This window comes from Quercus suber, unplaced genomic scaffold, assembly GCF_002906115.3.
Source record: "Quercus suber isolate HL8 unplaced genomic scaffold, Cork oak 2.0 scaffold_545, whole genome shotgun sequence".
In the NCBI taxonomy this organism is placed as follows: domain Eukaryota; kingdom Viridiplantae; phylum Streptophyta; class Magnoliopsida; order Fagales; family Fagaceae; genus Quercus; species Quercus suber.
In genome coordinates, this window is record NW_027069993.1 from 167,394 (window position 1) to 180,349 (window position 12,956).

Genomic DNA, 12,956 nt, shown 5'->3' on the forward strand with positions numbered 1-12,956 from the left:
TGTTAATATAATAAGGGTAAATTAGGTAATTTACTTGGTCAATAGTTTATATGTACTCTACTCCCCCTCCAAATCTCTCCAATTTGGGGGAATTAAATTGGGGGGTTAGAGGGAGTCCAAACCCCTCCAAACTCCTCCAAACCCCTCCCCCTCATTCTTTAAAAAACTTCCAAATAAGGGAATTACATTACTCTCCCTCCCTCTACTCTACTCCCCCTCCTTTTTTAAACATCCAAACATGCCATTAAAGTACAAATATTTATTGAATGGTAGACTTGTAGTGTATTAAGTCCAAAAAAGTGAAAAAACTACTTTACTTTAGAGATGCAGACAACAGATAGAGAGAGGGAGAACTCATACCAGACCAAAGATTGCAACGGAAGCGGAGCTCTGGAGGTGGCGTAAATGTTGAGTGCGGCTAATTTGTTGGTGGTTGTCATGGCCACTTGCACGGTTGCAGCTGGCGGCGTAAAAGCAATTTTTTTTTTTTTTTTATTTTTATATACAAATGGCAGTGAGCCTCCTGAAGTGTGGATCTTTGAGGTTAGAAAGTTTGGGTTGTGTTTTTGTGTATTTATTCGGATTTTGGAGTCCTAATTTACAAGGGATTTGAGTTTTTTTTTTTTCAAAATTGTTTATGAGCTAAAGAATGGGCTGGGTTTTTCTTTTTTGAGTGTTTTTTTTTGGCTTGAAAGTAGAACAAATAAATATTTATTTATTTATTTATTTGAGGGTGTTCCTAATTTTGATCGAGGGTGTTCTTAATTTTTTTAAGGGTAAACAAATAAAAAAAATTTAATTATTATATATAAATTTTTTTTTTTCAGTTCAGGGTGTTCCCAGGAACACGCTGAGTTCAACGTGGCGTCGCCACTGTTGAGAGGTGCGTGTTGTATTAATACCCGTGGTTCCAGGCTGTGAAGTTTCTTAGGATTAGCTTTTTGTAACAGTTAAGAGACATTTTCTAAATCTTATGGATTTTGATAGGGAAAAATGAAAATCTGTTTTGGAGGATATCTATAATTGTACGTACAATGTCAAACAATCAACTGGAGGACAGTTATGATCACTAAAATTAGCCTGTCCTTTTCTATTTTTCTTTTTTCCTTTCGGCTTCTATTTTTTTTCTTTTCTAAATAAATTATATATGTAGTGCTCCTCTATTAAAAAAAAAAAAAAAAAAAAAATCAATTATGGCTTTTCAAGGCTATCCAGTCTTGGGCCTTCTAGTCTATCTCGGCTTATTGACTAATGTCATTGCTGATTCACCAAAATTTGACGTTTCTTCACTCAACCGGTCCAGTTTTCCCAGTGATTTTATCTTTGGGACAGCATCATCGGCTTATCAGGTAATTAAGTCACAATCTCCTCTGTTAATTTGTATCATAGTTTTTCTTCAAATGTCCTGAGATGTCAATAATATGATCAATATTATTATGTGCACATGTCTGTTCTTTCAAATTTCCAGTATGAAGGTGCGGCACATGAAGATGGTAGAGAACCAAGCATATGGGACACTCTCACTCATGAACATCCAGGTCTCTTTCTTATAAACTTTTAGATTTACAAAATTTATTATGAATCATTAATATTAAACTTAAAGGAATACAAAATAAGGAGATTTTGTCATTTAAAATAATAGTAGGTAATAAAATAATGTAAATGGTGAACCCAAGTAACAACTAGTAATAGCTTGCATCCATGGCATTGTTGTGAAATTATATAGAAAAGGTTACATACTCAATTCCCTAATTGCCTCTGCCTCCGCCGACTTTTTCTGAAGCGGCTTTCTCGATATGAAAGAAAGGCCTAGCATGCCTGAATACATGCATACATAGCATTACATTAGCTGTTTATAAGGATTTACAATTACAACAAAAGTAATGTTAGGGATATTACTTTTACTACATGAAGTTAACATACTTATATATCACCAAAACAAATTTTAAAGATTTATTTATTAGGTTGTTGAAGTTCACCAATTACATATATTGTCACATCTGTTTATAAATTTTATGTAAACTTTAGGGATTACAATTATAACAAAACAACTGAACTTAAGGAACCTACAACTGTTACAAATTAATTTATTGATTTGTAAAGGATAGTTTGGAGAGAATTAATGGAGTGATATTTGGTGGCCTATTTTCACCTGTATTTGAATTTAAAATTTAAAATTGGACTCATTAATTGAAGCATTTGAATTTGAATTAGAGTCATTAATCATTTTATTGTCAAAATTGATTCATTTTCAAATTTAGAATATCATTTTTCTTACCTCAAGAACAAAAAGAAAAAAGAAAAAAAAAAAAAACCAAATAAACAAATACTATACATGTTAATATAAGGATGGAAAATTGAGATAACTACGAGGATTTCAGAAGTTTAGCAAGACTTAAATCAAAAGCATGTGGCATTAGGACCAAGCAAAATAATTGCTCAATTCTCTGCACAAGTAGTGGCAATATAAATTATTTTTACTTCTTGTTTTACACTCTGCCCTGACTCTTGCTTGACAAAGCTTCTGTATATTGTGAAAACCTGGGGGCGTAATTAGTATTGTAAAAGTCATGCAAATCATAATCTAGCTTGTGAAAATTTTTGTGTAATTTTGTGCGTCTGAAGGCTTACTATGTTAAATGACATACTCGGTAAGGCCTAACGATGAACATATCAAAATTAGTAAAGAAAAATACCTTCTTTCCATAGAAAAACTAGGAAAGTAAAGGTATTGAATGTTGTAACTATTGACAAGCCATTCCGAATGGATGGTTGGCCATCTTTACATATATAATATTTAATTTGAACCATGAAATAATTTATCTCAAATTGGGAGGATCTTAAAGTCATGTATTTAGTTAAAACTCTTGTAGATCAATTGATTGATATTTGTTGGCGTCCAAATGAGATATTCAAAATTCAAATCCCCTCTCTCCCAACAATCATAGAATCAAATAAATTGTAGGTTCTAGTTAGCTCAACTGATAAAATCTCTGATAATTGAATAAGAAATCCGGGGTTTAATCCTTGCCTACACCAAAAATCGATTGGTATCTTAGTCTGATGATAAAAAACTATAATAAGGAATGAGCATCATTGTTTTTAAGTTTTTCAAAAAAAAAAATTATCAAAAAATTTATTTAAAAAAAAAAGTTTGTTTATGATTATTTATGTATCATAGGCCCGCTGTTTCAATTTTGTCGTTTTTAGTATTTGTTAGTGTTTGAAGTCTTTTTTTGAAGCAAGCACTTATGGTCTAATTTTCTGATGGGAAATTATAGTCCAAATTGTCTTCTTCTTCTTTTTCTTTTTCGACACATTAGTAAGCCAAGGCTCATTCACGACTCACTACTCGTAAATGTGGAATTTCAGTATAGATAATTAATTAGTAAACTCATGAAATTGGACACTGTTGTTGGTAATAAAAATTCTCTCTCTCTCTCTCTCTCTCTCTCTATATATATATATATATATATATTGCTTGATTTGAATATAAGACGGAAAGGGAGCATCATTGAGATTGTTTAAAATTTTTAGGGTAATTTCATTATAAGATTCTTAAAAATTTTGACAATAAGTTACTAGATTTTTTTACATTATTAATATGTTAAATAAATAACAAAATAATATTTAAATGTATATTTAAAATTTTTAACAATAATTTATTTATATTTTGCAACATTAATAATAAGTTTAATCAATATCAAAAGTATTAATAATGTTTATTTAAATATTAATGACCTAACATTATCTACAGTTTCTGCACCATTTATTTTGTTTTAACAAGATCTACGAAGAAGATTGAGAATACTTATCCCCGATAGAAATTATAAATAAAATAAAATAAAAAAGAAAGAAAGAAGAATGACAACGTATACAGTAAACCTTCACATTCCTATCTTTTGGTATTTATTTTTCTTCATTTTCCCCTCTAGAAACATGTTGTATATGTTATAGTTCTGACTTGTGAGGCTTAAGTACTAGTTCCATTTCTCTTAGGGCTCTAATTACTAGTTCTTAAATAGTAAAAGAAAAAAAGAATCCTATGGTATTCTCTAAATACATTATAAACTTACAATGAAATTGCAGAAAAAATAACGGATGGAAGCACTGGAGATGTAGCTATCGATCAATATCATCGTTACAAGGTATATATGTAAATTGGAAAGAAAAACACTCATGTTAATTAGCTCCTAATTACCAAAAGTCTTATAGAAAAATTGTATAATTTTGTTTTTATTATAAGGAGAATAAGGTTTAGTTACAAAATTGTTTGTTGCCTAGGCTACAATTTTACTTGATAAAATTAATATTATTACATATTTTGAAAATCTAACTATTAAATTACATATTCTTTTAGCTCTTAATACACATATCAAATTTTATATCAATTGAATATTATTTACTATATAATCTATAAACTTATATTTTATGCAAAATTTTAAACTACAAAAGCTTGCAATTTAAACAAATTATTGATGATATAAGTATTGATTTTTAATTTTTCAATAAATTTTGCAAGTAAGGAGGATATAGGAAGAATATGTAATTTAATAGTAGATTTGTCAAAACTCACATCCAATAAAAAGATATTGAGAAAAGTTGTAACTTAAGGCTACAAACAATTTTGTAGCTAAACATTTTCAATTATGTTTTTCACATGTACTTATAAAAATAAATAAAAAAATTGCCACATGCTTTTTTCTAATTATTGAGCATATCTAACCAAATTCAAGATCATCACAATATTAGAAATCCTCATTTCAGATTTTTCCAACAATTTGCTTTGTGATTATACATTGTAGGGAGATGTTCGGATTATGAAAAAGATGGGCTTAGATGGATATAGATTCTCAATCTCATGGTCTCGAGTACTGCCAAGTAAGATTTATCATTTTCACAATCGCATAAAGAGGTTAGATCCATCCAATGACAACAACATAAAATGAGTACATCAAGTACACATCGTAGGCTGGAATGAAATTGCTATTGTTTTGTGATCATATTATGTTCCTAACAATCTCATTTTTGGGACTCATTTCAGAAGGAAAACTATCTGGGGGTGTGAATAGGGAAGGAATCAAATACTACAACAAACTAATCAATAAGCTCCTAGACAGAGGTCATGAATGATTCTTATATTCCATCACATGTCACCTACTTATTATGCATGTGCTATTAATTCATTGTTGTCTGCTATGATTGAATGCAGGTATACATCCCTTTATTACCCTCTTCCATTGGGATCTTCCCCAGGCATTGGAAGATGAGTATGGTGGTTTTTTGAGTCCTCATATTGTGTAAGTGGTTAATTTACCTTATGTTCGGCCATTTTATTCATCCGAATTCTAATTAATATACTTTCCACAATATTCATCGTGCTTATGATGTTTAAAATTTAAATTGCTGACCCATTTTGAAGATAATGAATCAAAGGGGGGCCCATTTTGATTATTATTATTATTTTTTATTTAATGACTTATTTGTGAAGTTGTTAGCTCATTGTCTTACAGAGAATTTCTAAGTTTGATATTATTTGTTAAGAATTTATCATTGATATTTTTTTTTTATGTTATATCATGTTATGATACATTAACTTAATATTAATCTACAATTTCAATAAGACATTTAACTTCCACACGTTTTTAATATAGTCCCATAATGAGTCATTTGATTTCTTTTTGTTCCAAAATAACCTTTCTGTCCAATTTGCTCCACTAAAATGAAATCTTTTTTAGAAATGAAAAATATTAAAACTAACTATGAGATTGGACAAAATTAGATAGAATGACTCAGTTATAAATTTATTAAAGATAAAGAATTGAAATGGAAAATGTGGAATTTACACGATTGAGTTGAAAATCAGCAAAAGTTAGAAAGTGTAATTTAACTAGTTTATAATTTAGTCATTATTTATATCAATAACATAATAATAATTATTACTATCCATTCACAAATGTATTACACTAATAGAGAAAATTTTTAATCTACATAAAAAGCTTTTCACTATCAAGATCTTTATAGCTCAATTGGTTGTCACTTTCTAGAGAATGGAGAGTGAAAACATAAAAATTCAAATCTCTCGTCTCCCAAATATTAAATTAAAAAAGAAAAAGAAAATGAAATAGAAGTTTTTTTCTATTTGGATAGGTCTTTTAGATTCGTAGCTAAATCATGCTATAAATGATATGCTCACAAACAATGCAGAGTTAATTAGTGTAATGTCAAGTATTAAATTGTTTTGATACTTTTGCAACCATATGTTTAGTGATGATTTTCGGGATTATGCTGAACTTTGCTTTAAAGAATTTGGTGATCGTGTCAAGCATTGGATCACACTAAATGAACCATGGAGTTACGTCAATGGTGGTTATGTTACGGGGCAATCACCACCAAATCGATGTTCTAGTTGCACAGTTGGAGACTCTGGAACAGAGCCATATTTGGTGTCACATTATCAGCTTCTTGCTCATGCATCCGCTGTCAAAGTGTACAAGCAAAAGTATCAGGTTCCACACATAAAATTCCTTTATATTTATTTTACTACATTTTTTTTTCCTTGAAAACTGTACCCCATTCAATAAACATGGTTGCATTGAACTTGATACAAGACAATCTAAGATACTTCATTTAATAACTATTTGCAGCGAAGATAAAGTTAGATAAATCTACAAGTCAAAATTGTTTCTCAGTATTAGTAATTTAGTAAGCATTTCTCTTTTTTGTTAGTTTGGGATTGGACTAACTTTTTATTGAAAGTTTATATATTAATTTGTTAAAAGTTGACCAAAATATAATTACATTAGCTTGAGTGTGTCTTTAAAATTAAGCAAGCTTTCGCTATGTGCAGGAAGTACAGAAAGGCATTATCGGTATATCCCTAAATGCACCCTGGTTTGTGCCATTCTCTAACTCGAGGGCCGACCATGATGCTACACAAAGAGCCATTGATTTCGGTTATGGATGGTAAAACTACATGACACTTTGTTTTGAATATATCTATTGCACTATTTGCTAGTTATTTACAAAGAATAGAAAAAACCCTTTGCTAGTTTAATATAATAGGTACAATATAGACAAAAAAATTTCATGGTCTGTTGTAGGTTTGTGGATCCCCTAACCAATGGTGACTATCCACATAGCATGCAATCTCTAGTTGGCAACCGATTACCCAAATTCACAGAAGAACAATCCAAGCTTGTAAAAGGATCATTTGATTTTCTTGGGTTAAACTACTATACTACTAATTATGCAGCTGATGCACCCAAAGCTGAAAACGCAAGCTACGCTACAGATATGCGAGCTAATGTTTCTGGTATGAACTCAAACAGTTGGAGCCATATGATTTTGATTTTGTTATGTAAATCATAAGTACTAAGAAGACTATGCTTTTTTTTTCTTTTTTTTGGATGTGGCAGCTGAGCGTAATGGGATCCTCATCGGTCCAGAGGTGTGTATGAAATTAGACATACATAAGATTGATATAAATCTCAAAATGTTTACAATAGTTTGATTCAAAATTTTTTTTTCTTTTATGCAAATTCTGAAATGGTTTATTTTTCACACAACTAAAAGATTAAAAAAAAAATGACATCTAGAAACAATGCATTAAAAAAAAAAAATCAAATTTATAGGGATCAAATGGTAAATATACTGGTTAGAAAAGCTTTACACATATATACTTAGATAAGGTTAGAGTAAAATTTCTATTTTGTATGTTAAAAAAAAAAAAATTATTGAATTTTAAAATGTCAATTCTCATATTTTATTAAAAAAATTGAAAAAAAATTAAAGGATATAAAAAGTCAAAAACCATGTAATTCAACTGATTGACATCTCCTGATTCAAATCATTTCACCCTCAACTATCAATGTATAAAAAAATAAATAATAATAATAATAATAATAAAGGATATAGAAGGAAAGATGGCTAAAAGTCTTTGAATTAAAAAAATTAAAAAAAAAAAAACCCTTTGTTGTCCAACTATGAAAATTTTTCCAAATAAAAACATTTCTATATAGATTATTAAAAACAAAATATTGTCTTGTAATGAATTCAGTTTGATCAGAAAAATCCATAAATAATCTGACAACAAAGAAGTAAAATCATATTCTTAATAATACCAAAAATTATAAAAGTAACAAGAAATCATATTCTAAAGAATTCCAAAAATTATAGTTGTAGCACTTCACAAATTGTAGTATTTGTTTTTTTTTTTTTTGGAACCCTTGTTGGATATTCTTATATAACAAACTTCATTTTCTTTAAGATGCCGCCAGAAATTCTCTAAAGCTCTAGATTTTGATATTTACATATATTAACGACTTTTCATTAATCCTAAAAATAGACACACACAGTACGAAAAATGCAATGAAATATGAAAAGCCTTTTCTAAATCTCATCTCTTAATTCTCGAAACCCATTGCCTCAGACTAATTACCAAACCCTTGAATGCCAGGGAAAAAAAAAAGTTCATTTCCATGGCATAATATTTCAGGAAGATGAAAATTATTTGATTTTATGGACATAAAATACAAATTAAATTGATTAGTAAAAACAATTTCGTTGATGAACAAGTAACAACATTCCGTAGTATTTGAAGAAAAAGATATCCATGAAAAAATATATGAATCCCTAATGGTTAATGAAAAGAGTTTTTTTTTTTTTTTTCCTGATCTGAAAAGACATTAATTTGAGATAACTCTGGAGCTTTAGAGAATCTCCAACAGCTTCTCCTACCGGTTGGTGATTCCGATGAGTTCTTCAATAACTTCTATTGCAATGGGATTTTAACCGATTGTTTCTTGTTTATTTTTTTAAATGAAATTTCAGGCGGCTTCATCATGGCTCCATGTCTATCCAAGAGGAATTCGAGACTTTCTATTATACACAAAGACTAAGTACCATAACCCACTAATTTTTATTACTGAGAATGGTAATTATCTTTTAAACTTTTCAATTATGGTCACATAAAGTTAAGATACTAGCCTTAGAAATATAAAATTTGAAAGGAATGGTAGCTTAATTTCCATTTGAATCTAAATATTTGCCACTATATTATAGGCATTGATGAGTTCAATAATGCTACATTGTCGCTCAAGGAAGCCCTTGTGGACAACTTTAGAATTGATTATTATTATCGTCATCTTCAGTATCTTCATAGGGCTATCAAGTAAGTAGAAAATACCTCTTTCTTTCAGATTTAATACTAATATGACTTTATTACTACTAATAACAGAATGTCATATTAACAATTATGAAAATTGTTATGTCTAAAGCCCATTTGATCTTTTATTTATTTATTTATTTTTATTTTATTATTATTTTTTCACTCAGGGATGGTGTTAACGTGAAGGGATATTTTGCATGGTCACTATTGGACAACTTTGAATGGAATTCAGGTTACACCGTTCGATTTGGCATCAACTTTGTAGATTACAAAAATGGATTGAAAAGATATCCCAAACTTTCAGCCCGTTGGTTTAAGAGATTCCTCAAGCCATAAGATGACAAATTAATGACTATGCTCATGTTGAACTACATAGTAGAGAAGTCTTTAAGATCATTTATTTTCTATTTTATGTTCTTTAAATAATGTATCTATTTTCTTCTAAAAAAAAAGAAGTATGTATTCAAAAAAAGATAATGTCACTCTTTACAAACTCAAATTTTCTTAATCAAATTACTATATATATATATATATATATATTTTTTTTTTTCTCCCTTGGGCAAAGCCATGTAGGGTTTTTATTTATTTATTTATTTATTTATTTTTATGAGAAACAAGCTATGTAGTTATCATTATGATTAATCACACTCTCTGTTGAGGCCCAGAAATAAGAAATTTAATTGGACCAGGTGTAGTCCAATTTGAGGCCCAAAAGCATAATTTAGAATCTTTGTGAATCACCCATCTGGATCCTTTCACAAAAATAGGCCACCCAGCCTTAATGATTGTCCAATTACTTACAAGACCTAGTGGTCTGGCATATACTTGGCTATGGTTTGGATCACATGGGCCATATTTTGCATATAGCACTCGACACCAAATGGAATCCTTTCGTGGTGAATACATTGAGCTTAGCTGACATTACAATGTTTCTAGGTTGATAAGCTTTTGGCCCAACTCTTGTCTCTACTCGATCACTCCAACATTCATCCCAACTAAGTAGGAGTTACAACTCCTCAAAAAAAAAAACAAAAACTAGAAATTATTATATTGGTTGTCACTTGTCAACATGGGTGTAGAAAATTCTTAAATCACTTGATTCATCGATCAGCTTTATGCAGTCCTCTATCTCACACAAACGAGTGGTAATTAAAAAAAAAAAAAAAAAAAAATCTAAGGAATGACCACTGGGTGTTGATTAGATAATTTGAATTCAAAATGTCAAGGACTTGCAAAAATAACTAAACCAATCCTTTGAGGTTCAGTTTCTTTCATTTGCGAGTGGAACAAGGATGACACGTACAACATATCCTAGGAAAGGTACCAACCGCGGAAGAACATGTTACATCAACTTCATTTTTCTAAACTTATACCGTAATTAATAGTTCAAAGATCTTTTGTAGGCTAATCTAAGACTGTATTGTTTAAGGATTTTCGATAAATTATGTAAAAGCATAAATATATTTTGAAATGATATTTTTGGTGCAGGCGAGGATCAAACTCTTAATCTCTCACTTGACTATAAAAGACTTTACGAATTCAGTTAACTGAAACTCACATACCAACTTTAACTTGAATGTTATAAAATCGAGTAATAAAAATGTAATTTCCCTCATATTTGAGAGAGATAAAAAATATATATACAATTTATCCACCACAAAAAAAACCCAAGTTCACATATTTGGAAAAATGCATTAACCAAATGCTGAATATGTACTAGGCAAGGCAGAAAGACACCATAGGGATAACACTTGTGACATTTTGGATGGTGCCATTCTCTAACATGAGGCATCATCGTAATGCTGCTCTATGAGCACTTGATTTTATGCTTGGATGGTAAGTACAACTTGACCTTTGTGCTTTTGATTGAACTTCATAGCCTGTGAGTTTCAGTTAGCTCAACTGATAAAGTCTCTAATAATTATATAAGAAATTTGGGATTTAATTCCCGCCTACATCAAAAACTGATTGATGTTTTAATTCGATGATAAAAAATTATTATCAGGAGCGAACATTATAGGTTGAAATTTCATAACATCTTGTGCTTTATCTTAATTAAGAATTCTACAATCAAATATGTAATTCATGATTGCCATCTATGTAAATATTTCCTAGACTAATAGTAGGTACAAAATTTCAGGATTTGAATGAATTATGATGAATATATTATCGCAGGTTCATAGATCCCTTGATAAATGGTGACTATCCACGTAGCATACGATCTCTCATTGGAAATCAATTGCTCAAGTTCTCGAAAGAGCAATCCAAGATTGTAAATGGGTCATTTGATTTTATTGGGTTAAACTATTATACCTCAAGATATGCAGCCTATACACCTCAGCTTAAAGCCGGAAATGCAAGCTACCTAATTAAATGATTCACTAGTGAAACTTTTAAGTACGTACAAAATTACACATTCTACAACTCTCTCTGTTATGATAATGATTTGCTTACATGGCTCATAATAAGTAGACAATGATTTTCAATTTTTTTTTTTTTTTAGCCGAGCGAAATGGGATCCCCATTGGTCCCCAGGTGTGTACCAGATAAATTTTTTTTGCTGGCTTGTAGCTATAAGAAAATGAGCTTAAATTCGGTCCATTGTTGGCGTAAAAGGTGGGTTTTACGCCAGCCAACGGGGAGGCGCCATGTGATCACCTTAATAAATTCCCAATTTCAAAAAAAAAAAAGAAGAAAAAAAAATCACATAACAGTTTTAGAAGAAAAGATATACCCAAACATCGTCTGCCTCTCCTTAAAACCAAACCTCCATGCCTCCGCTGCATTCAGTGTTGGAACTTAGAAAATACGCTGGAGCTGTCATGACCGTGGTGTTGCGACCTTAAGGGCATTGGTGAAACGTGAAAGTGTTTCTTCATAGCGGTAAGAAGAAAAGTGAGACCGAGTATCTACCAGAAATCTTCCTAGTAAAATTATTGAAATATATGGGTTCCACTTCTGCTTCTATAATAACTAAAGTTATTTTCCATTCTAAGTCAAAGCGGCATATTCATGTCTGTAAATAAAGTTGAAGTGGGTGTTCTTGACCCTAACACCAAGGAAACATCATAGTAATGAAGTAAGAAGACTAGCTAGGAAGACCTGCAAACAAATTTCAGATTCCAGCACTGAATCCAAGTGAGGCGTGGAAGTCCGGTTCTAAGAAAAGGTGGATGATGTTTGGTTTTGGTGTTTGGGTATATTGTTTCCTCTGAAACTGATATGATGGTTATATATATATATATATATAAATTGAAAATTTGTTAAGATGATGACGTGGTGCCTCTTCATTAACTGGCATAAAACTCACATTTTACGTTAATTTCAACGAAAATTATATTATGTATCTGGTATATATGTTAGGTCTCTCACAGATTGGTCGGCCCCATAGTGTGTGGGACCCACCAGCCTGTGAGTGACCCAGCATATATGTTGGATATACAATATAACTGCTGCTCCAGTTCCAAACCGAATTTCAGTTCCATGAAAATAGTTTGCACTGTTTTGCATAGCAGAAACTTTTGACCTTCTATGAAAATACCTTTAACCTCTGGTTTGCTAAGGTAGATTTATTGGAATTGTTTACTTGAAAAGGCTGAAATGATTGACACAAATATCAAAATAGTTGCTCTTTGTTGATAAACTTTTTTTTTTTTTTTTTTTTAAACCAAAATAGTTGCTCTTTGATTGATGTAATGTGCCTTGTTGGTTAAATACTTGTAAAATGTTTAGTATTATAGTGTAACTTTATATAATTATATTGTATTTTTCATATAAATTTAGGATC

General features: G+C 30.4%; 1 protein-coding gene across 2 annotated transcripts; it reads left to right on the plus strand.

The window, feature by feature from the left end:
- The first annotated feature begins 263 nt into the window (after nt 1-263).
- Nucleotides 264-9,694, plus strand: LOC112025351 (beta-glucosidase 12). 2 transcript variants are annotated; one of them, XM_065764214.1, is made up of 14 exons: nt 264-543; nt 1,304-1,349; nt 1,469-1,538; nt 4,090-4,148; nt 4,806-4,881; nt 5,045-5,122; nt 5,213-5,300; nt 6,269-6,509; nt 6,851-6,966; nt 7,104-7,315; nt 7,419-7,450; nt 8,833-8,935; nt 9,064-9,172; nt 9,337-9,694. In XM_065764214.1, exons 1-14 carry the CDS (start codon nt 509-511, stop codon nt 9,503-9,505), a joined length of 1,434 nt encoding a protein of 477 aa, XP_065620286.1. In that variant the 5' UTR covers nt 264-508; the 3' UTR covers nt 9,506-9,694. The 2 variants fall into 2 exon arrangements, with proteins under 2 accessions (XP_065620286.1, XP_065620285.1); XM_065764213.1 differs by having other exon boundaries at nt 264-1,349.
- Nucleotides 9,695-12,956: the final 3,262 nt, after the last annotated feature.

Bases quoted from the DNA above. Each gene is read 5' to 3' on its own strand.
- LOC112025351 (XM_065764213.1), top strand. From the start codon at position 1,194: ATGGCTTTTCAAGGCTATCCAGTCTTGGGCCTTCTAGTCTATCTCGGC. The intron at 1,539-4,089 runs GTCTCTTTCTTA...ATGAAATTGCAG, and splicing joins TCTCACTCATGAACATCCAG to AAAAAATAACGGATGGAAGC. The intron at 6,967-7,103 runs GTAAAACTACAT...GGTCTGTTGTAG, and splicing joins ATTGATTTCGGTTATGGATG to GTTTGTGGATCCCCTAACCA.